The sequence below is a fragment of the Macrosteles quadrilineatus genome, unplaced genomic scaffold (genome assembly GCF_028750875.1).
Source record: "Macrosteles quadrilineatus isolate MER2022 unplaced genomic scaffold, UCM_ALF_1.0 Scaffold_2__2_contigs__length_208266976, whole genome shotgun sequence".
In the NCBI taxonomy this organism is placed as follows: domain Eukaryota; kingdom Metazoa; phylum Arthropoda; class Insecta; order Hemiptera; family Cicadellidae; genus Macrosteles; species Macrosteles quadrilineatus.
The window spans coordinates 130211384-130235403 of NW_026542595.1; the positions used below are offsets into that span (position 1 = coordinate 130211384).

The 24020-nt window shown below is 38.0% G+C and overlaps 1 protein-coding gene across 1 annotated transcript in view; it reads right to left on the reverse strand.

Moving 5' to 3' along the window:
• LOC128986046 (B-cell lymphoma/leukemia 11A-like) overlaps positions 1–22707 on the reverse strand; it is a 72557-nt gene extending 49850 nt beyond the window's left edge. Inside the window, exon 1 of the mRNA XM_054406139.1 lies at positions 22421–22707. Coding sequence (XP_054262114.1) covers positions 22421–22457 — 37 coding nt within the window. The 5' untranslated portion in view covers positions 22458–22707. The remainder of the gene's footprint in view (positions 1–22420) is intronic.
• Positions 22708–24020: the final 1313 nt, after the last annotated feature.

Consider the following 24020-nt stretch of genomic DNA (forward strand, 5'->3'; position numbering starts at 1 on the left):
CACCAAAGCGGCGAATTCATTGACAAGATGTTTGAGAAATGTAAGACACCTGTTGTACTGGATACACAATAAGACACAGAACACATGTACATGTTTTAAACATATCTTGTGATTTCAGAATAAACTTAAACTCTTAATGACAATTTTTTAACGCGTTTACTCAATGTTAGATCCAACTCTGATTCCGGTTGGAAATAATGAATTTACTAAACATTAGAACAAAAACTATTACACAGACGTTAACCCTCATACACATAAAACATCCCAATACGCCTACAAATCTTTAAGTTTTACATTGGAACATTGCGAGTGCAAAATATAATTGTCCACGTGCAATCACTACTTCAAATCATATTAGTACGCCGTAAGTTAAAATAACTATTTTTTTACATAGAAATTAACATATACAAACCTTCTCAATGTGGTCAAAACTTTAACAACCATAAACATAATACACCTGTAACTCTTAAACATTTACAACTTTGAAATCTCTACAATATAATTTCCTACGAGCAATCCTTATTCGCAATCATATTTACGAGATACTTTTACCTTTTACGAACCAGTAAAGAAATAAATGGCCGCGGTCATCAACGCGGTATAAAAATCCAGATCAAAGATATCGCAGCGGTGGTCGAGCGGGAAATATCACCGACGACCACTATAAATATGTGAATACCTAGTATAAACGGGCTTAAAAATGAAGCCATTTATTTGACTCGTTGTTTGATTTGGCTGCGGACATGAAATTTAAATGTCTTTACCATTGAATGGAGACGTGTACGGAAGACCAAGTTGTAGCGTCGAGGAGGTCTAGAGTTTAAATATCTCCAATCAGCTGTGCAAGTTAAATATTCGGATATGATAATCAATAAGTGGTCAGGTGGCTTTGGCTACTGATGACTACTTTACTATCTGGCGATTTATATTCGGCTTCTTTCGAAGTTGGGGGAATATAAATAGTATTTGTTGGTTCCAACTCTAACCGTTATAGGAATTTGAAGTTTTTTTTAAGATTACCTATATGCCTTGAACTCAAATAGTACCTTTATAAGATAATTTTGAAATTGTTGTAGTTAATTGTAAAAAATTCATAAAATTTGTTCAGTAGCAGACTTTTTCACAAGAACGGCGATAAAAATGTCATGTCTCGGACTTGCAAAATACACACTAAATATTTAGCCTAAATAAAAAACGTAAATACTCACAAATAAAAATTTTAAAATTCAGAAAATTTAAAACCAAAACACAAAACATAGTGACGTGGAGTGTCTATCTATACACATGTTGATTCTCAGATTGAATTGAGTGTAGGGGTCCTGGCTACTGGTCGTAAATTCAGGGGCCATATTTATATAATCTAACCTAACCTAACCAAACCAAACTTCTATAAGCGGATTAAGGCCAGAGGTGGCCAGTTCTCCGTTTCCCGATTGAATTAACATTTCTGATTCATTTGCGATTCCGCAACCGAAAACATCTGAGATGAACACCAAATTATAAGTTGTGAAATTCGATTCCAATCAGTGTTAAGTGTTCGAGTCACGTCTCAAAGACTGTTGTTCGTCAGTTTACAACCGAGTGAAGGTACGTCCTCGACCCAGTGAGGGGATCTTCATTTACAACAGGTACACAGTATGAGAGGACAGACCAGACAGACACCTACAGTTCTCCGTGTGTCTTCTTGTGGGTCTTCTACGATCGTCGGTAACTTTCAAACACTTTTAAACCATTTTCAAGGATCTCACCGTAGTGAAAGAAGACTTGTAGGTAAAAGAGACTTGGGAACGTGCATATTGGTTTCGTTGATGATCTTCGGAGTTTTTTTCTAGAGTAATTTTCTAATATGTTAAGGACAGTGAGGCAATCAGTTATAAATGAACACTTTTCTTCCCAATATTCAAAGCGAGGGAAGACCACTTAACAGTCAAAATAAGGTCTACGTATGAGAAGTTGATTTTGAACTTAAGAGGTGACAAGAAATAATTTGGCCTAGATTGGTTGATGACTAACTAACAATAATTAGTTGTAGGCAGCATATTTCAAATAATCCAGTGCAATATATGCATATTGGACCTAAATCGAAAATAGCCTACGATGTGTACCAATGTGATTGAAGGCATGTTTTTGTATTGAAATATAACTTTTAATCATGAGATCGTCCTCATTTATTACAAACAGGTAATGGACTCAATGGTTCATTTATACGAAATCTTTTACATGAAGGATACTGCAGGCATAGACGAAATAGCAATTTTCATTGCTTCATATTCACTGAAAAATAAAAACAGTTTTTGGTACATTTTTCCAAAGTAATTAAGGAAACCCCCTAAATTAAAATTTCGTGCTATTAATCCAGGTATGATCCAAGTGATCTTAACCACTCAAAGATTGACTACACAGGACTTTTGTAGGAGGGCCTTTGACCATTAAGGAGCTGGCGTAGGACCAGGGCGTACCCATGTTCACATCGTGGGCCGACGGTATAGTTCCTACACCTGTATTCAATTAGGATAAAAACAATGGCTTGCCAAATCCATAATAATAACTAGGGTAATGCAATTCGTGAGAGTCATGGGAAACTAGCAGCGGCGTTTCCGTTATATAAACAAAATACTAATTAGATTTTGTGCCAATTAAATACATAAATGTGTAGTTGTTTAATCAGAGGCAGTCTTTGAAGATGAGTCATCTTAGATACAGAATCAGCTGGTTATGGTCAGTAACGGAGCTTTCACTTCAGGTCTACACTCATCCTCCATTCGTCTTCACCACTAATTGCGCCCCATGACGTAATGAATTGTATCTTCCCGATCACGAGAATTTAACAATAAGTATGAATATCTGAAAGGAAAATAGTGACAATTTCACTTTAGTATACTCAAGAAAGATTATCATTGAGCTACTTACCGGACGAAAGAGTCCACATTTTCTACATCGGTTCAGTACACCTCGAAATCACAGACGGAAGTATAAGAACCTTTCGGGTCCACCATTTTGAAATTAAATCATTGCCAATTGGTCAGCCAATGGTGAACTGCGCTGGGGCGAGACGAAAGGATCGGACGCGACAAAAGAGGTTAGCGCGTAAAAAGAGGGAACAAAGAAAGCCAAATACGAGCCGGAACAATACCCGCGGCGTCGCCATTGGCGCGTTTGGGCAAAAACGCCAGGATCCGCGCATGGAGAGTCGGGTCGCACGACGCGGCGTTGACCCCGCGTCGCAAAAACCCTGTGCCGCTTTCCGGAAGACCATCAGATGGTTTTTGTCCGTGGTCGTGCTGCGGCAAACGTAGACTCCCGTGGGTTTCCAGTTATGGTGATTTCATCAAACTTTAATTACCCACCCATTACCGCGGGCAGTGGAGCGAGAAGATCACGTGTAATTGGAAGTGGACGTTACTGGGGAATTGAGTTATATGGGAGTAGGTCTACTCGGTGCCAACGCACAAGTGCTATTGCGATACATACCAAAATATCATTATCGTTATGATATGGGCACGTCACCTAGGTGCGTATTTTATCCCAAGTATGAGTGGAGAATGAGTGCAGAATGTTGTGAGATGATCCGTGTAGCTTTGTTACTGACTAAGATCAGCTGTTTCAACAGTCAGGATGATTCAGCCCAATGACAGGGACAGCTGGTCCAGTTTTAAACCATCAAAAAGCTACTGACTTTCTCAGGATCACTTGCAATGTAGGAGGGTTTTTGGAACGAAACTCTTCCTCAGTTGCGATCAAGCTTGTTGTAAAAAGCTCCAATATTTTTTAAGTAAGACATGCAAGTATACGTTTCGGGAAATGTTTTGTTAGAGAATCGTTTAAGTTAAGTCAACCCGCTTCTGTTTCGTAAAATCTTTCCAAAATGACTAGCAATCAAAAGATTGTCAAATAAGGAAAAACTGCAAAACCTTGATAGCAAATTATTGAGTAGAAAATTCAGAATCCGATCTACTTTGAGATCTCAAACACCTTACACCCTTCTTCTAAACATAACCTCAAAACTCATAAACTCATTTTCAAGTTTCAAGCCTTTCTCTATCCAACATAAACAGAAGCGGACCCAACACCAACCCTTGCAGGACGCCTCACCCCAGACAAGACACGCGTCCTATTCATCTCCCCAGTCTTGTCCAGTTTTTACGAGCTAATCCTCTCCCGGGCGCGCGAGAGGCACGGGCGGCGACAGATGGGAGACATCAAAGAGACAATGGGAAATAAACAAAGTCTTAATCACCTCGCGATACCGGGATGTACCGAATATAATAAATCCCGACACGTTTGCCTACGTGGTAGCATGTAAATCACATATCGCACAGGTAGAAGCGGTCCCAAATTCGTTGGTAGTTATGACTATATTAATTGTGTAACTGATTTTTCCTGGGTTATAAGTGTTTAATAAGCCACTAAACCACTCTGATGGAGTTATCAAACCGCAGTTTGAATAAATTACTGGATTTCCTGATTTACAATTCATAATAATCGGTTGGCGCTTGTTTCGAATCAATTTATTAACGTGTTATAGGTTTGGTATGTAATGAAAGTGCTTTTTAATTTGGTAGTCCAACACTAAACACCTCTATTGACGAGTGTTATTAACGGGAAGTTGCTTAAATTTAACTACTGCTTTCAACATAAAACAGAAAATAAATAGAAACTACATGGGCTGTATGGGCGATCATTGAGGGCAAAACATACACATAGCTCACACGATCCTATTACATTTAAATTTAATGAATTAAGTGCCTATCACATAAATTGTTTGACTGGTGACAAGATCTATAATTGACCGTGGTGTCAACGTCATAAAAGTACAATTGAGCATTCATAGTACAGTCATTTGTACATACATGTATATTTCGCAACGTCAACCAGTTAGTTAACGAGCAGAAAATTTTGGACAAATCTTCATGGTGAAAAAATTCATGTGGTGAGCTCACAACATGAATACAGTACTAGATACAAGACACAAACAAAACATCTCAACACATCCTTGGTTGTCTGAGGCAGACGCGGCGTCGTCGTGGGGCATGATGGGTAATTTTAGCCCTCGGGCTCGCACATGTCACCCTGTGGCGTCGGGACGTCAGACGTCTTGGAGCAGGTAAAAATATCCTGACACTGGGGATGTGTCATCGGGTGAGTCCTTGCCATGGCTGATGTTTGGGTAAGGTGTTAATTGACATTTGACAACGTGTTAGGAGTGTTTCTTCAACATGTTTCTTCCTTCAGTATTAGGTTAGTTGCGTGAGTAAAGTGCTCTGTCCCTAATTGTGCTGGTTTGGCAAAACTTCGAAAACATGACTTTTTGCTACTGTATGTGCTTCGGGAATTTCGTTTGAAACTATTCGAACTTTACGGATAGTGCTCGAAAGTCCACAAATTGTTGTGACATGCAACAGGGATCGGATGTGTCATACTGAGAAGACTAGTGCAACGCATCCAGCATTTGAAGATTTTCACGAGAAGAAAGCTTAGTTTCTAACTGTACCTTAAAGGAAATATAGTGCTGGAAACTCTATTACTGCTGTCTTTGTTAACATCTCTAGAATCGTACCCAAAGATTCATTTATGTGTTCCTTAAGTATCAGCAGAGATTTTAGCTATCTCAAAACTGACTTCTTCCCACTTCCAGTTATCTTAAGATCTACTAGACCAAACCCGAGTGGGAGTAAACGGCGGCGATCAGCAATCAACAATCAGCATCAGTTAATCAGTAATCAGTTCACGCGATCCGATTTCCCGGTAATCAGTGATCGGTCAGGGCTCCGCCCCACTGGCCGGTCGCATGCCACACGCCAGGTTGATGTTGATGTTGATGTTACGGGGTGACACGAGATTTTGATTGATTCAAGTCATTACTAGGTGTGGCTGACCCCTTCCTTCCCCTTTCCCCTTCCATCAAATTGTCTTTACTTCCTTGGCCAACGCGTCCGAACTCTGAAAACTTTCCTGATCGCAAAAGATTTGTAGACCAACGATGTCAGATCCTTTATAGAGATAGGTCGACATATGAAAAACTATTTTTTTTGTAAGTACTAGGATGATATGTTATATAAAGACTGTGTAAGACTTACACAATTATTCTCACAATTATTTTCACTTTATTCCCAAATATTTACTAATCAATTTGTATTTAAACTATAATTACACCTCGGATATGTGCGTATTGTTTCGCCCGTTTCAGCTAAACATGTGAACTCGCCACGCAGTAGTAGCGCCTGGTGATGTGGCAATGTACACCGCCGATGTGAGTGTACTGTAGTAGTGTACACAGCGTGTGTTGTAGGTGTATGAACAACGGTCATATCTGGTGAACTGCGTCATCGGACAACTGTACAAACATGACAAGTCGACGCGGCCTGTACCATGTAGCCTGTCTTCTACATACTCATGTATACTATGCAACTGTACCATGCAGCTTGGTAAATACTGTATCTGTACCATGTAGCCTGCCTTCTACATACTCATGTATACTACGTGGTCATGCGACTGTTCCATGCAGCCTGCTAAATACTGTATCTATAACCGTGTACTGTATCTGTACCATGTTGCCTGCCAAGTAATGTACTGTGAAACCTACTGTCCGTACTAAATACTGTCCGTGTAGTAATTTTAATACTCTGTGTTATGTCCACTATGAGGTACTGCAACGTTTTATTTATGTACTGTGCAAAATGACCAGGCAGACTACTGTACCATGGGTAGGTAACGAAGTTCGACCATGTAAAATGTACCAAAAAGCCAGAGCTACCAAAGATGGATGTACAAAAAAACCATATCAGCTACGAAATGTACCAAAAAAGGGTGTCACACAATAATTTCAACTACGATGTAAGTTACTGTAAAGTTTTAAAAGTTTCCTATGTCATAAAACTAACCATGACTAGATGTCCTATACGCTATTAAACAGCACATATACAAAAATAAAGTCATACGCAATACATAAAACAATACAAATATTTAGTCCCTACGTAGGTACAACGCATTTAACATTCGTTAACCAAATACACTACCGCGTTCGCTGGAACAATAACAGTAGAAATATAGCGAATTAGTCACGATCTACGCACCGCCAAGGTAATAAACAAGATGAAGGAGGGCATTCCATGAATTTGGCCGGCACAATTTACAAGGCCCAAACTGCTCTACAAATAATACCCGAACCTGTTGGCGAGCCAAGGGCCAAGCTTGCGTCAGGAGACAAATCAACCAGGATCGGGTCAAGTTGTCCAGGATAGAGGAAGCGATCGAGACCAGGAACAGTCCAGATAGTCCAGGACAGTGGTTCGTTGATGAAACAGAATTACGACTATGGTCTAATGACGGAACATACAAGTGTTATGGAGCAGCAACAACATAACTCCGGTGGTGGCATTCTGCCCAAGGTTGAAACATATGGACTTTCTTCGGTAAAAATAATGTCTACTGAGATGTATGTTATGGGCTTTCAATCAGAGGGTTGGTTTTGCAATCAATGGGTATGTTTGTGGATGTGTTTACAGTGGTGCAAATGGTTGTTTGAGGATTATGAGGAAATATACGTCTTCAAAGTGAACTGGACTTTATTTAAAGGCATCTTTCCACTTTCGTGTACTTTGAACGTAATTAAATGTCCTTTTTGCAGCCTAGATGAAACAAAGATGAACTAACACCTTTCATAAATAGTTTACGTGTCATTTACAACTGTAGTATTCATCAAACAATTCTCAGATTTGTAAGCATGACTAACTTCCCGCGAACATACTCCTTTCATTGCAAGCCTGAGATATGACGCAAACTGATTAATTACCAAGCAAACCACCTTATCAAGTCAAACACCACGTTATCTCCGACGAGTCAACAGAGAGACTGTCGAAACTCGCTAGAAACCCTCGACGCTATTTCGAATGTCGTCTATCTTGGACATCTGGAAAAAGTCTAGCTTCATTACCGGTTCCAAATTTGGTCGCGCCGAGAGGGTCGCTCTCTGTGGGGGTTTAAAAAATATAACGGAGATTAGGGGAGGAACCGGATGGTGACTGTTGGAAGCTGCAGTAGCTTGACTTAAACATGGCGCGTGGAGAACGAATGGCTAATTGATTTTTACACTTGTCAAGGTAAGAGTGAGCGTTTCATGTAACTTACGTGCGGAGGTACCAAAGTAGAACAAAATACATGTGTGACTCTGACTTACGAAAATTGCCTCTCTAAGGGTTACGAATATACGTGGATTAGTCTTTAAAAGTTCAAAATATTTTTGTCAGTACTCCTCACTTTCCTAATCGTATTCAGATCAAACAATCAACGACTCTGACCAAATAAGTTTTAAACTCTGTAAACGCAAAGTTTAATGACGAGTTCTTACATTTTTTACACGAAAATACGGAGGGATGCGTAAAATACGTAATACACGTAAACGCAACAAAACCAGCATGAATTCGCAAATTCCAAATCGGCAACGGGACATTTCCTCCGCGAAATCCCTCATTAAATCAATCGGAGATTCATAACCAACGATGAAATCAGCTAAAATTCAATCAGCTATAATTACTAGCCGGCGAGGTGGAAGGTGATGGGACGTCCGTTACCAGACGTGAGTTGGTCGTGTTACCGACGTCTACGTCAGTCTATAAAGTGCGAGAGATGCCCTAATGACCATGATCATGGGAACGCGGGTCAGCGATTGATTGGGCATGGTGCAAGGTTGAGCTTGGGCAAGGTGTTTGGGATTGGCCACTTGAACTGCTGCTTATTCAACGATTTTGTTTAAAAACATTATTGCACATATGATAACTAGGTTGGAGCCAAAATGATGATTTTCATTTTTTACATCTACAAATCCTCAGGAAGTTCTGAAATAATACGAGTGCTTTTGGGTGTGACCATGGACCATGAGGACTCCTCAAAATTATCTAGAAACGTGATAACCAGTAATCAGCTGGCAAACATGGCCGCTATCTCGATTCGCCTGTCCAATGGAAAGTTCAACGTTTTATCGCAGCGGACGAATACTTGAAGTGGGCTGATAAGAAAATGTCGCAACTGAAATAATTCAAGTTTGAAAGGGATTTTGGGACAAGGAGTGCAAAGGTTGAGAGAAAAAAATGAAGCTTTTGAAGTGATAGTGTGATTTTGTTAGATAACTTAGACTTCTAAATGTTTATCCTGTATTCAATTTTTACAGAATCCCCAATCCCAAACGAGGGCAAAGTTCAAAATGTATAGAGGACATCAGGACGTATATTCCACGAAACTTCGGTCAGGTTACGATCGCCAGAGTTCAAAGGTTACGAGAAGGACCCGGAGTAGAAATGTCGAAGAGGTGACCAAATTTGCGTATTCGTGAAGTCGATAGCCTTATACATTCACTCGTGGGCAGTCCTGGCGACCTCTGTGTGACATGGGTCGCACTTCGCTACATTGAAATTCACTTTGTCCCAAACAGTCGTGGCCGGGGGCTGAATCGGACGCGGTGTTCCGCCTTCACTGGACGCTTGTTAATTCGTTGATCGGACTTGCTATAACTCTCGCACGGACTGATTGGCCTGCACCATTGTCTGGTTCGATCTGTATAAATTAGCAACCCGGGTCGTGACCCTGCGTTTGTCGCGTGATTTTCAGAGATAAATTCGGGAATTTCAAATCTCCCGGCGCCCTCGGACCGATGACGAATTATGGCGCCCCCGCAGAGGGAAAGTGGACATTCACGAATTAATTTGTATGATTGTGAAGAGATAACCAACAGATTTTTTTCGTACATGAATACATGAATTAAAAATTATATAACTTAATCAAACTCAGCGTCGTGTCGAGGGAAAAAATGTTGACGGACAATTAGCTAAACACAAATTACCTAGCAAAATTGGAATTCTACTTTTCACCTCCAAACTTCAACCTGAACAAAAAACTCTTAAAACGAAATTTTCTCAAACAGCACGATTCAATAATCCGGCTCCATCGCCAGAGCTCGCCACATATCTACGCGTGATGTGATTGCGACACTTCGGAGAAGGATTCGGTCGAACGAAATGAAGTTTTCAATAATTGCACATGCCGAGGGCCAAGCTGAGGGTCAATTATTTATTAAATCTCAGGTCATCGCGGGTCATAAAGATCCATGACGTCATCCCTTTCACATCCCGAGTGACCGGCAAGAGGATGTAATATTGAATATATTACTCGTTGGATTGAGGTATGTTGGACTTCGTCGAAATCGTTCTGAAAATGTTGGAGAATCTCTTATACCTTATATAAATAATTAATGTATACCCAAAACTGAGTTGGAAAATTACCAAACAATTGTTTTATCCTCATATTCAAACAGAGAAACAGGTAAATTGAACCCAAAGTTTAACGTAAACGCACCGAAACCTCCCACGGTGTTAGAATAGATCAAGCAAATTTACGACCAATATCCATCTTCCCTGCGACCTAGAAAAAGTTAAAAACCGGCATAAATCGGCGCAAAGTGGCCGGCAGATGCTCCGGGGGTACCGGACTCTTCACTTCCTACCTCCACTTCCTAGGTCGGTCCAGATCCGCGGGTGTGGGTCGTGCGACCTTCGACCCTCCGTGCTGAGAAACCGTCGACCCCATCAATGAGTGCGGACCACGTAACTAACACTCGCCGCGCTGATAATGAACCGACCATCGCACGTAGAGACTGGGTCAACAAGTGTTGGTCTTCCGAGATTAATTCGTCTTCTTACAAGTAATAAGAGTTGGTCTTCCAAGTGATATCTTCTGTACTAATAAGAAACAGGAGGTCTTCAAAGACAAAGTCATCTGCTGATAAATAAAAAGAATTGGTCTTCCAAGGCAAAGTGAATCCTCATGTGTAACAAGGGTTGACCTTCAAAGACCAAGTCATCTTCTCAGCTTAAACGAAACAGGAGTTGGTCTTCAAAGTCAAAGTCATCTTCTAAAAAAGTAATAAGAGTTGGTCTTTCAAGACCAAGTCATCTTCTCATCTTATAAGAAACAGGAGTCGGTCTACCAAGACAGGGTCGTTTTCTCATCTTATGAAAAGCGAGAGTTGGTCTTCCAAGACCAAAATCATTTTCTCATCTTATAAGAAACAGGAGTTGGCATTCCAAGACAAAATATTGCAAATAAAGTCATCTTCACCACGTCTTGATAGTTACGTGTTGTAATTAAAAACGTCAAGTACCGATCCACGACACACTCGTGGAGGTAAAACTTGTTCATTAACACTTGCCTCCGATAAGATCTGCAGACGTCTCGCTTTCAACATCTTCGTTTGCGTGTCTACAGTTGCAAGGCTGGTTAAATAAACACACAAGTTTTACGGGTGTAATGGTAGAGTTTGTTCAGTAAGAAACAGAGAATCTACGGGTGTAATGCCTGATTAAACTAAATGTAGACTGTACTGCTAGTAAAAGAGTAAAACACGCTATTCAGTGCCCCAGTAAAACGCACCCCTTGCTTCAGATAAACAGCGCAATTTTGTTTGTTTATCCTCAATGAAATTTAAAAGAGTAATGACACATTTCGTCCCGGTCTAAGCTTATAGTTCCTGGGTCATATGAGCCTATCAAGTTAGAGAGGGACCAATTCAACACATAAACTAAAACTATCCCTAATCGAAATTCATAGTTTTCCCTGCTAGTGTTGCAAGCCGGTCAGGATTTTTACTAGAACGAGCTCGACAGATTTGTTTGTACCAATTACAATATCAACGTCTTCACCAGAAGACGAAGGTGCCTAACAACCTTTGACCTAGGTTAATGTCTTGAGTTAATCGTGGAGAAACCAGGACTTGGTCGTGACGGTGACCAGTGCGGCAGCGAGCTGGAAACACTTTCAGTGTATACCAATACCAGATCACCAGAATACCACTACAGTATACCACTGGCTATGTGGTTGACCACAAGTTCATGTCTTGCAATCTTACATCATATATTTACGAACTGCATATTGTTACGTGCAAAACCATACCTCTCAGCTCCAACCTTCGTCCAAAAATTCCAGTATCCTTGAACTATCGGTGAACTATAAAGATCACAATAAATTAGAATACCAAACGTCAACGATATATTTCTATTGGAACTGAAACATCCCCCTAGCACAATCTTCTGCCTTTTTTGTCGCAACCCAAGAAATTTCTCCTCTCCTCCTCCGACAGTGATATTTATACAGCGCCAATTTGGAATTTGAGTGCAAATGGTGTCACCGACCACCCAAGCGGTTGTAAACGGTCACTTCTGAAGATGCACAGGACACTTCAAAGGGGCCGCCTTTTATAGCGGTGCAGCCCCAAAATGCCCCAGACACCCCTAAATAGCCACAAGGACATATTTTGACTCGGACTTTCCAGAATCAAGGTTAGAGCGTGTTCCTGCATAGAAATGAGGAGTGAAAAAGTTTTCACACTTGCAAGGATTCACATATTGGTATGAAGTCTAGGTTTATTTTATCGGACATTTACAATTTTATGAACTTTCTAACGCAAACGTAAATTGTTGGATGAAAAGTTTTTGAACAAATCTTGAAAACACTTCACCGTACAAACATATTGAAGTGGGCAATACCACGCAATACAATGAAGGAAAAGCAACTTTGTCAGCGGAAACCCCTTGCAAAAAAACAGATAGCAAAGTACAAGTGTCCAATTTAGTGGAGTAGTGGACACTTAAATGAAGGTCAATGATAACAACACAATAACCGACTTTTATCACAAAGCTAAGGTGAATTTGATGCAATATTGGAGTTTAGAACGGTGACTTACATGTAGTATAGCAAAAACATAATTTGCACAGTGTCGATGTAGGCCTATACAGAGAGCAACAACAACAACTTAACACTAAACAACTTAAACTTGGCCATCTTCATATTCTGGTTTCCAAACGCACACGAATACATTTTAACATGTCAATTACTACAAACGCCTACGAGAGCATTAGGGAACATTTAAAATCAATTAATCAAATCGCCGAGTAAAAGCCAGCTGAAGCAACGTAGGCGATCTAATGTCACCGGACATTTAACTGTCGATAATAACAGGGTGACATATAGACAGGGACAAGACATACATCGTGGTGACATAAATGGCGTATTTGACATACAGACACGCTTAGGACATAGACTGCTGCGACATTAATGACATACAAGAGACTGAGGCAGGTGCACGAACGACGTGGGATGTTGGGTAATGAAAGTAGTTATTGATACAATCTTTAAGATGTTTTCGAGAACAATTTAAAATGAAGTTTTCGCAATTCAAATTAAATGAATTCGCGCTACAACTTCATGGTGATACCACTCCGTCCGGATTTTGAAGCTAAGGACCACAAGCATTATATTCATAAAGCGTTTCCGTCAACTTAAAAACTATGAGAGAATAATCTTTTTCGGTTTTGACAACATTTCAAATTAAAATCTAAAATTTGAATGGAATTATAGATTTGCGCAACCATCATGAATAATCGGTGCTCTCTGGGCTAGGATTTTTCAGTTATACCACCCGATCGTCAGTTCAATGGATGTCACTCTATATTGACCGAATATTGTTTTGGAAGCCAAAAGTTCCTCTTTAAAGACCTCTACGTAATTTCCTAAAATTTTCGCGTAACATCAGCTCCGTTCTCTTTTACTTCACAACTCGCGCCAATTTTGCACAACTCCCGCCAGTCCAACCTTGGAAGCTCAGTTTGAAGCAGTTTACCGACGAAACTGCCTTTTTACAACGGCTTATCTGAGTCGAGTGCAGTGTGGAAATCCATTATGTAAACTTTATGACGAGAGATAAGGTGATAAGAGAGCAATTTGTCCGCTGAGTGACCGCTCCCAGTGACACGGTATCAGGTGATACCGGTGATAAGCTATCGCTGTGGAGAGCTCGTGAGCACGCCCGGGGTATAACTGCGCGACTCCCACAACCACACAGGTGACTTGAGAAACTTTCCGTCCGAGCTCCGAGCTGGCGATGAGTCATGAGCTCACAAATGAGGAAAGTTTGCCTCACGAGCAGTGAGACTCGCAAACTCACCAGGAAAAGGGATCTTTACTCATAATCTCACAAACACGAGATGTTTTAAAGTTTTTGGAAGAGAAATCAGAAGCGAAATTGGACTGTAGTTGTTTTGACAGTTTTACAACCTAGTTAATGTACATATAGAGAGTACTATTTTTAGGCAAACTGAATATTATTTCTAACCTTGTGATGTTTAAGGTAGGAAACTTTTTGATGGTAATCAAACTAATATAGGAATAACTGTGATATTAACTCTAAATCCTGATGACTAGAGCATTGATCAGTAAAATATTTCCTGAAAACTAGATTCGAGACAAGCTTTCCGGCAAGGTATGGAAGGAGGATGGATGGATACAAGCATCTAAAAATTCGTAAAATACAAGAAGCATAAGTGTGTAGGTTTAATCAGCGAATATTTTGTGTATGCGTGAATACTTCTGGTAAATTTTTAATCTCAGATAGCAAAGTAAAAAAGTTTTTACAAAGTAAAACAATAAAACCGTTGCACAATGAATATTTTGGAATTTTCTCTTTCACTTTCGAATCCCTCCCATCACTTCTTTTTTATACCGCAACCCTAATTTTCACAAAAACTCGAAACCCACCCTTTTGACCCACGGCAATCTTCGGACAAATTACCAACCCCGAGAAGATCATTGCTGATTGACCATTATAAAAACTCCACATCCAGACCTTGTAATTGGGGTGTCCAAGGTCCAGAGGCGCCGGGCCGGAAGACGGTCAGACAGGGGTGGGTGAGGTGGGAGGGGATGTTGTGACAGGAACACCACATGTCGTGGAGTCAGATTGTGGTGAGGCTAGCAACCACCGTGACGAGGCTAGGGGTTGGTGTTGCTTTGGAGTCGCCGCCGTGCAATGATTTGTGGAGGTGAAGGAAACGAAGATTTTTTGAGGGACGTCTAAATTGGTTTTCTTCAGAGGACAATAGGGGTGATATCTGGTTCTTCAAAAGGGTAATATCTGAAGTAACGCAAGATGTTCATAATTCTGTAGTTGAGAATGGGTTGTTCAAGCTGCTAGGTTGCTTTTGAGTTGCCACCGTGCAATGGAAGAGGTAATGGAAACTTGGATTTTTTTGGAGGGACGTCTATGTATATTGGTAATGGTACACTTTGGAGGACACACTTGAGGTATTGTCAGAATACTCTATAGTTGAGAAATATTTTGTGCTGAGGGGCAAAAACCCTAGAATTTAAACTGTGGTCAACTGGTCACCGATATGTATCAGTGTTTTAGAATCTTTTAAAATTGATAACTCCGATTTTGTAATTACATTGTTTTGTGTGAAAATTATTGGGGTAAACAATACGTTCTGTTGTTGCAGAAACGCTTAAGTCGCATTAAGTTGATGTATACTTTCATTAAATACTGCAGTTACAAAGTAATTTTTTCGCATCCGCACACTTTTGCGAGGAAAGCGCGTGCGATCGCTAAATACCAGAGTACACGAAAGATCATTGAAATAAAAAAATCAAGCAAAAACCTAGATATGTGGCAGACTGTCACTTGTGTCCAGCTCAGCACTGAACCTGTTGACCTTTAGCAGCGGCCGGCTTCTACGAACCAACGAGCGTAATGAATCGGAATCTGTAGATCAGTTATTACTTCGGCACGCGTGAAAACCGCACGCGGAATAATAACTAAACAAAAACAGAGCAAGTTGTAAAGGTTAAACATCATAGTGGGTAAAATAGTGATGATAAGTAGAGTGTGTAGATATTATCAAAATCTCTTAACACCCTTTCAAGCAGTACGATGGTAAAGGTGAAACTTTCACTGAAAAGTTAAGAAATCTCCAAAGCTAAATACATAATTTACAACACCCGATGCAGAAAAAGGTTTAATGGGGGAGAATGACGTCGGAATGGCAATGTAAGTGGGGTATTTTCATCAGGTAAAGTACAACTGATTAGGCAAATAATGAATTACGAAGTGGGTGTGAGAAAGACGGCGATAGGTGCGACAAAGAGAGATGAGAGGGGAGGGTGATCGGATAGTGCTGCACTCTAGGCGGGTAGAAGAAGAAGTAGCGCGCAGCCGCAAGGGGTGGATTTTTACTGTCTACCTTCAGCGACTGAAGAGCAAGGAAGGCTCAAGAGTGTTAAGTGAGAAGTTCGTGCAAAGTTGTTTAACCAAAGTAAAAAAAATATAAATGCATTGGTGTAAACGACCAAGATATTACGAATAGTTGTAATGGACCATCGTCAAATTCTAGTCGTGATTAAGGTCTATATTCTTATCTGGATCGTTGGAAAACTTAACGACATTGTTTTTATGACTCCTGAACTTAGGGAAAGCGAGAAACATGTTTGTTTAATAAATATACTTGATATGACAAACTATTGAAAAACAAACCAATTATGGTAGCCTGCTCATCGAGGTATTACTTATATATTCATACCAACGGTCAAACAACCAAAACATAAATGTGTTCGACCCGCTAGGTAGTCCGCATTTCAAAATATGTTTAATACAAATTTCCAGACATGTACAATTTGCCCTTTCGATATAGTGTAATGTTAAATACTAGTTTTCTAAATATTTCCATCCCTATGCAATAACAAAAAAAAAAAAAAAAAAAAACAGTGCATCAAGAATATTTGTGTTACTATCCCTATACAGTAGTGTATAAAAAAAATATGAATTTCTTAAAAATATCACCCCCCAGCGAATATTTCAAATAAAAACATCCTAGAAACAATTTACACCAAGAACGTCCTTCAAGGACAAAAAACCTCAATCCTCTGAAACATTGCACGGTAAACTTGTTTACAGTAAATCGCAAAATTATTTCGCAAAATTTCTAGCCGATCGCAGCCGTACGATCACCGGTTTTCTATGGCTCTTTGGGACAAAGCAGAAGCGCGAATTAATCGAGGTCAAAGAGCGTTTTCCGAACCGCGGGCAATAACTCAGCTAAGTGTGAGCTCCGATCACAAAACGGGGCTAAACCGGTATTTCTGGCACAGTTGGGGAACGTTCTCACACCCCTGCGGCCGCGCCGACTCAAATTTGAGTTTTGGCTCGATTTGGTAACGAACTATTGATTATTGAAATACGTTTATATAATTGATTTTCAAAATCAAAAAAAAATTTTGTTTGTTATCGATTCTTTTTGTTGAATGTTATATAATATAATGTTAAACATAGTATATTTTCACTATTGTTTAAAAATTATAAGTAAACTTACAAGGAAGATGATTGTCAAGCGTTAAAAGTACGTGTATACATTTTAAGGTATAATCAATATATTTAATCATTTAAGCTTTTGAAAAGTATAATTTTATACTTTTGTACTGAATTGCCTCTAATTAAAATCACTCGGAGTCAACTTTGTCGTGTTTCGTAAATTTGTGCGTTAAAAAGTTTTAATCTGAAAACTCCGCCAATGATTTGGATTGAATAGTCATAGTCCGAACTTAATAGTTTAGGAAATCTACACAATATTTTTAATGTAAACATCAGTACTGACGTAAATGCGTATTACGGTACAAATTGTGAATTGTCCTTTTTACGACTCTTCGATATTAATTTTCTTATGCGTTGATGTGTAAACCAGTGGAATACATAGCTAAATTAGTGTTTTGAATAAAAAATAAGTCATTTTGCACGAGTTTCTTTAAAGTCCTAAAGTATTATTTTACTATACGTATTTAAAATAACCTGAAAACCATAATAATACCAGGAAATCTGCTGAAACTCTATTTCACATCACAATTAATTGCACCAGTTAATTCTTAAGGTAAATATACGTTCGCTTCGAAAATATTAAATTTTGGGCGAACAATAATTAATACAGCAGCAGTTCGAAATCCTCACTATTTATTATTCATTTGACAGTAGATGAGCAGGACCAGTTCGGAAGTGATGTAAAAACTGGTCTCCACACGACACGGCACACGCGTGAACGCATGATCCTAAATTGTTGATTAGTTAATTGTACAACTAGAAACTAGAAATTTTGTACATCTTATGAAGATCTCTTGAATATGATACTAACAATTACTTAGCAATTCATTTAAATGTATTGTTCGATGATTTGGAAACTGTAGTAAATAGTTCTTTTAGCCAGGGGTTTAAGTATAAAACTTCAAAATGTATTTAAATAGACTTAATATACTTTTTAAAATTATTACCATTATGAATTTTAAGCTTGTACTGTTTTGTGCCAGAGGGATACGGAATAAAATCGTGTTAACAATTCTAAAGTAATATCTCAAATAAATCCTAAAGTCAACATTTCTGGTGGCGAAAATACGATCAAGTACCCAGAAAAAGTATTTAATTCGATCAATAAGAATTATTTAGTTAAGTAATACCTACCAAAGATACTGTAAGTTATTATCTATGTTCAATAATATTTTTCATCCGTATGGAAAATCAAAGCCGTTTTTTCCACAAGGATGATTTTGTGTTTGTGTTTTAAGTGCGTAAACAGTTTAAATTGTACCAAGCGTACTGTAAAATTTAAATATTTGTAAGTATTTGTTCCGAAATGGGACGAGAAACGCCTCAGGATTAAAATTTTTGCAATGGAACGTAAATTCTTCTTGCGAATAATTATTGCAAGTATGCTACTTCAATTTACTTGCAATCGAACCAATTGCCATACTGTGCATCACAAACAGTGAATGGTGAGTAAAAAATAATCTCAGCATAATTTTGTGTTTATTTGTAAATACACAGGTAAATACATAATTCTAAAAGAACTTCCTAACTTCCTGACCTATCTTATCAATAAACGGGTAAATTATCTCAAACAATAATTGAAAAGCATCAACATTAACCGTTGAATCACAATCGGGTAACCGTCTTATCACAACCGATATCCGCCGTTAACTCGGCACAAAGCTCTGTGATAAGTTCGATAAGACCAAATGATATAAAGAATGCAACCGTGTCTGTAACGAGAAACAGTTAATGGTGCGAAACTGCACCAGATAGTGATGGTGTGAGTACAGTTGGTGCGTTCACATACCTATGTAGAGGGTAATGTCAATGCAGATAACTAGATAACTTGAATGACAGTATTTTTTAGAAACAGAGGAAAACATATAGAAAGGTAGAACATACTGTTTGAAAGAAAGATATATGAGAGATTGTAACTCGATATGATTATTTTCGTGATTTTAATAATTCATTCCATTGGTCAAAACTTTTTTACGATAAAATATAGAAAATATACACGATTTTACAAAATATAATAAAATATTAAATATGAAGTTTTTGTCGAAGTGATTTTGTCGAATTAAACTGATTTGCAATGCTAGAAAACACCTAATCTGTAAACTGAACCAATTAATAGCATTATACTGTATTATAATATTTTTCCAAATCGATGTATGTGTACGGTATATAAATGTCGACTAAAACGTCGAAATTTGAAATTTTAAGGCATAAAAATTGTGAGCTTAACCACTTGATGGTAAAAAATATTTTGGAATATTTTCCGGACAAATTTAAGCTATCAAAAATATGTTTTGCAAACGCATCATGTATAACACGTATGCAGCAATTTTAGTACAATTAATGACATTGGAATGTGTAACAGACGTCAAAGTAGCCTAATAACGTCAGTACGTGTATCTACGTCCATTAACATAATCAAGTAGTCAACAATTTAATATTTATCACTACTGCGCAAAAGGTTGACATATACATTACAAAATGTAATGGCCTGTAAGCGAAAAATATCGCCATACTGTAGAAAAAATCCCTTAAGGAGTAAAAAGCCTTTTCAGTCCCTAGAGAGTAAAAATCAGCTGTTGTAAACAGTTGTTAATGTCCTAATGTCCACTGTAGCAATCACATGATTCGAAATTATTTATCGATCGATTATCAGGCAAGGTTTTAAATTATTGTTGCGTACTTGTCAATAGTTCGTCGATACTTTATTATATCGATAACTTTATTTTACCACTGGGACTTAAGATATCATAATGTAATAATTTACATAGACTTAAATTAATATCTCAGAAATAAATGTTATAACAACATGGTGTATCCTTTAACTGTGTTTAATTCAGTATTGATGATATTTTCATTACGATTAAGAAAACAAATAACCTTTTAGCAAGAAAAGGTTATTGGAAAGAATCAAATTACAGATACCGAAACTTGAAATCCTTTTTTACTTGTGATTTAAAATACAACCGCTCAAACAACAACACATGCTCGTAAAAAAATCTTCAAAACCTATTACATTTCAAACTGTGACACTTTTAAACTCTTTTCACCCCTTTAATCTTGACCACAGATTAAGACACGCTTCGCACCCCAAGGGTCAGTCAAGGGTGCGGTTTAGGGGCTGTTTTCATAGTCGGTCAAGCGGTCATTCTACCGTACAACCCTTTGAAGACTGCGGCACACGCCGACCCCTTACACGCGCTGAGCGTCGGCCTAACTGGTTCTTCAAGGGGTTGTTTTTGTAGATCATCAAAGTATCAATTGCCGAGGTGCTTGGGTCCTTGTTTTCATTTGTTGACGGTAAGAAGGACGGTAAAGGATAAGATGGCTATTTAAATATTAACTGAATCATAGAAGGGTTTCTGAATTCGATAGTTGAAACTAATCTTAAAATGTACAAAATTAGGAGAAGAAAATGTCACTGTACTTTGAAAATAATTTACACTGGGTTGAACGGTTTAAATTTTAGGAAGATAATAAAATAAAAGTACACACATCTTAAAATTGAAAATTAGCAGTGATATAAAATACATCTATTGCTTCATCCGTTCCTACACACATTAATTCCTTTTCATTTATATGAATACGTTATTAACACTAGAATTGTATACTCTTATGCATTAAATTACAATTAGAACACAATTAAATGACGTTACTTTTACCAAATGATAACATGTCACAAATTGCTCTTACAGTTGCTAATACCATGAGTTACCGTATCTTCAATTGAAACTAATTGGCGCTTTTGCTTGTTGAATAAATCTTTGATTAGCTATGAGAAGTATGAAGTACTGTAGGCCTACCTATGTACTGTATAGAGAGAACCTGGATTAATATTTGATATCTTACTTGACACCTCCAATTAAAAGGAATCACTGTATCTTAAACAAATTTTAAGCTGTATAAAATATATTCTGAGATATATTTTATGACTAAGATTTCCGCTCCGAATAAATTACCGGTACTCTAAACGACAGTTGTGGGAAATTAATAGCAAACATTAAACTACTTGTATTTAAACATTGTATGGAAAATCGTTTGGGTTTCTTATAAGTGCAATCAAACTATAAAATGACAGGGTCTAATACAGTAGTAATAAATATATGTATTACAACGCATTAAGTATCTAATATTAAGACGCAGATTATGCGTTAAAAATCTATTAAGAAAATTGTATACAACAAACTTATTACTATTATGTTATTATTATATTGATTTGTCATGTATTTCATATACCAATGTTTAAATTTACTTAGCTATAACATGTACTTTACTGTCTTAATACAATTGGTAAGCATACCACTACGTTATCAAAACTGTAATTCGTGCTCGATCCAAAATTCAAATTTACAATAAATCTACTTACTCATTCCAAGTTTACAGTAAAACCTTGTAAACATTTTACTCATTATGATAAATAAGCAGTTTTAGTTACAGCACGATTGTTTACGTTTCTTGAAACGGAATACGACAAATACATACGATATACTTGTTAATCAATCGACTATTTAAATTATCACATCACGTTATAGTTATTACACTTTTAGAACGGAACCACGGTGCGAGTATGTACCTTTGACGGCGCGCCGCGGCGCAAAAATGTGTAGCTTCCGCCTCTGTTAATTAGGGGCTGCGCGCTCCCTCCCCCACTTTTAATAATTTTGCATAATTCATTTTCTAAGATCCTCCCTTCCAGTGGACAAAGGTTGCAGACAGACGCGTTTTGTAAGCTGATATGTTTATATTCCATCTTAAATAATGTTTTAACTTGGAATACGAATAAAGACGAAAAATTGTTTATCCAAAATATGAGTAAGCTCCAATACTATGAGATCTAAATGTTGTCACTGAGTATTTTTTTACTTACAGTATTTAGTATTACTTGAACATTAACTTATCGGTTGCACTAAGGGTCGTACTGTATAATAAAATATTTACCTAATTAAAAAAAATCCCATGTCACACCATAAAAAGTAGTGTAAAGCACCAACACGAATGATAAGAATAAAATTTGATAAGTCTCAAGTATTTTTAAAATAATTGTAGGCCTATAGTTTATCATTTTTTGTTTTAAGTCCAGTCTATATCCTACAAACATCGGCTTACTATTAAAAAATTGTAATATTTTTTATTTGAAATATTCACTGTTATCAACCAAGTCCAAGTATAAACAGTACATTTAAATGACAACACATCACCATGTCTGCAATAATTCTTAACACACAATAAAATACTCACCTTGGGCAATTCGCACTGCAGGCATCTTAATCCGCATCGTGGTGGACTGGATGTCTCCCTTATCTAAAGCCGGTCTCCATGGTAAGTACACACTGTCACTTCACTGATAAGGTCCGCCACCGTCCACAACGACGTCACAGTTCACACTGCCACTGGCTACCGTCGTATGACCGTGTCCGCGAGTGGCGCGCTCGGCTATGCTCGGTACTACTCGGCTCGGCCGACCGACCACTACTGGCCCCGCGTCCGCGCAGCATCCCCCACCGTAGTTCGCCTCGCCGCCGCTGCCGCACGCAGCGCTAGCGTCACTCGCGAGCCGCCGCTGACCAATGGTGTGTCGCTGACCGCTGTCCTGCCCCCTCCCCTCCCCCCACGCGCTGACCAATCTAATTGTGCTATATTGATTGCGGAATGCGTCATAGGGATATTGTAGGCGGGCCTTTGTCGGTTTTCACTCGGTACGCGAAGGCCTACATCGTATTACATTGTTGTCTGAACTTCTGAAGTATATCTTTGTGAACAATATTGATAACAGTACTGTAAAATGTTCAAGTGTAACCACTTAAATAAATGTTCTGTTATTCATTTATTTATACCAACGGGAAGCCCATTAGATTGCTTTATAATTACAATGTATGCTTACAAAGTAGGCTACGATGTAATCGATAGGTGTGATGAAATGGAAAATATGACATTCAGAACAACAGTTGGTAACAAAGCTTTACAATAATTACGGGTAACCACTTGATACAAACATGGTGTGGTGTAATGTCATTTAATCATAGTGTAAGTATATTGTGCATGTGTTAGTGTACTTCATGAGTAAGTTTCATTGGACACTGTAAGCTCTACTGAAATTGTGAAACTACATCGTTTTTTTTTTTTAAGTGACTGCTTGCTGTTAAATAAATTGTGATTGTTGTTAGTTTTTGTAGGATATACTTCGTTTACAATATTCAGTTGAATTTTTAAAGATAAAGACTCCACCTTGTACAAGCTGTAAAAATGAAAGATCAATCGTGAAAAAAAGTTTCACGTTTAAGAACTATATTTTGAACAATTAGCTTAAATTTAATAGTTCAACAAGGTACATACCGTACTAGAAATGTCATATAGTTTAAATGAGTGCGAAAATAATTCATAACAATACAAAATCATGTAATGAACTAAACAAACAATATGTAGAAACAACAATTAAAAACTAATACAGTATTACATTGTATAACAACATATGTATATAGATCAATATAATTAATCTGTGTAATTAATTTTGTTACAGTAACAGTTAAATTGTAAATGTAATATTAAGATATAACCATAATAATCATCAAAGACACTCGTGTGACAATATCATTTGAAATTATAGAAGTTTTTACGTTGAAATATTGGGTTCTTGAACATTAAAACTTTTAAATTAATTTACGTAGTTTTGTTTATTTATTTATACAAAATCCTGTCTACACAAACGGCGAAGGGGTGTATGATGATAAAGGAATAACGATCACTGGCATTCTTACACAAAGCAGAAGGGTAGCTACTTATTGTTGGAATAGAGGGTAATCTCGTGAATCGATTGGAGGGGGGGATGTCGCCGATTCGA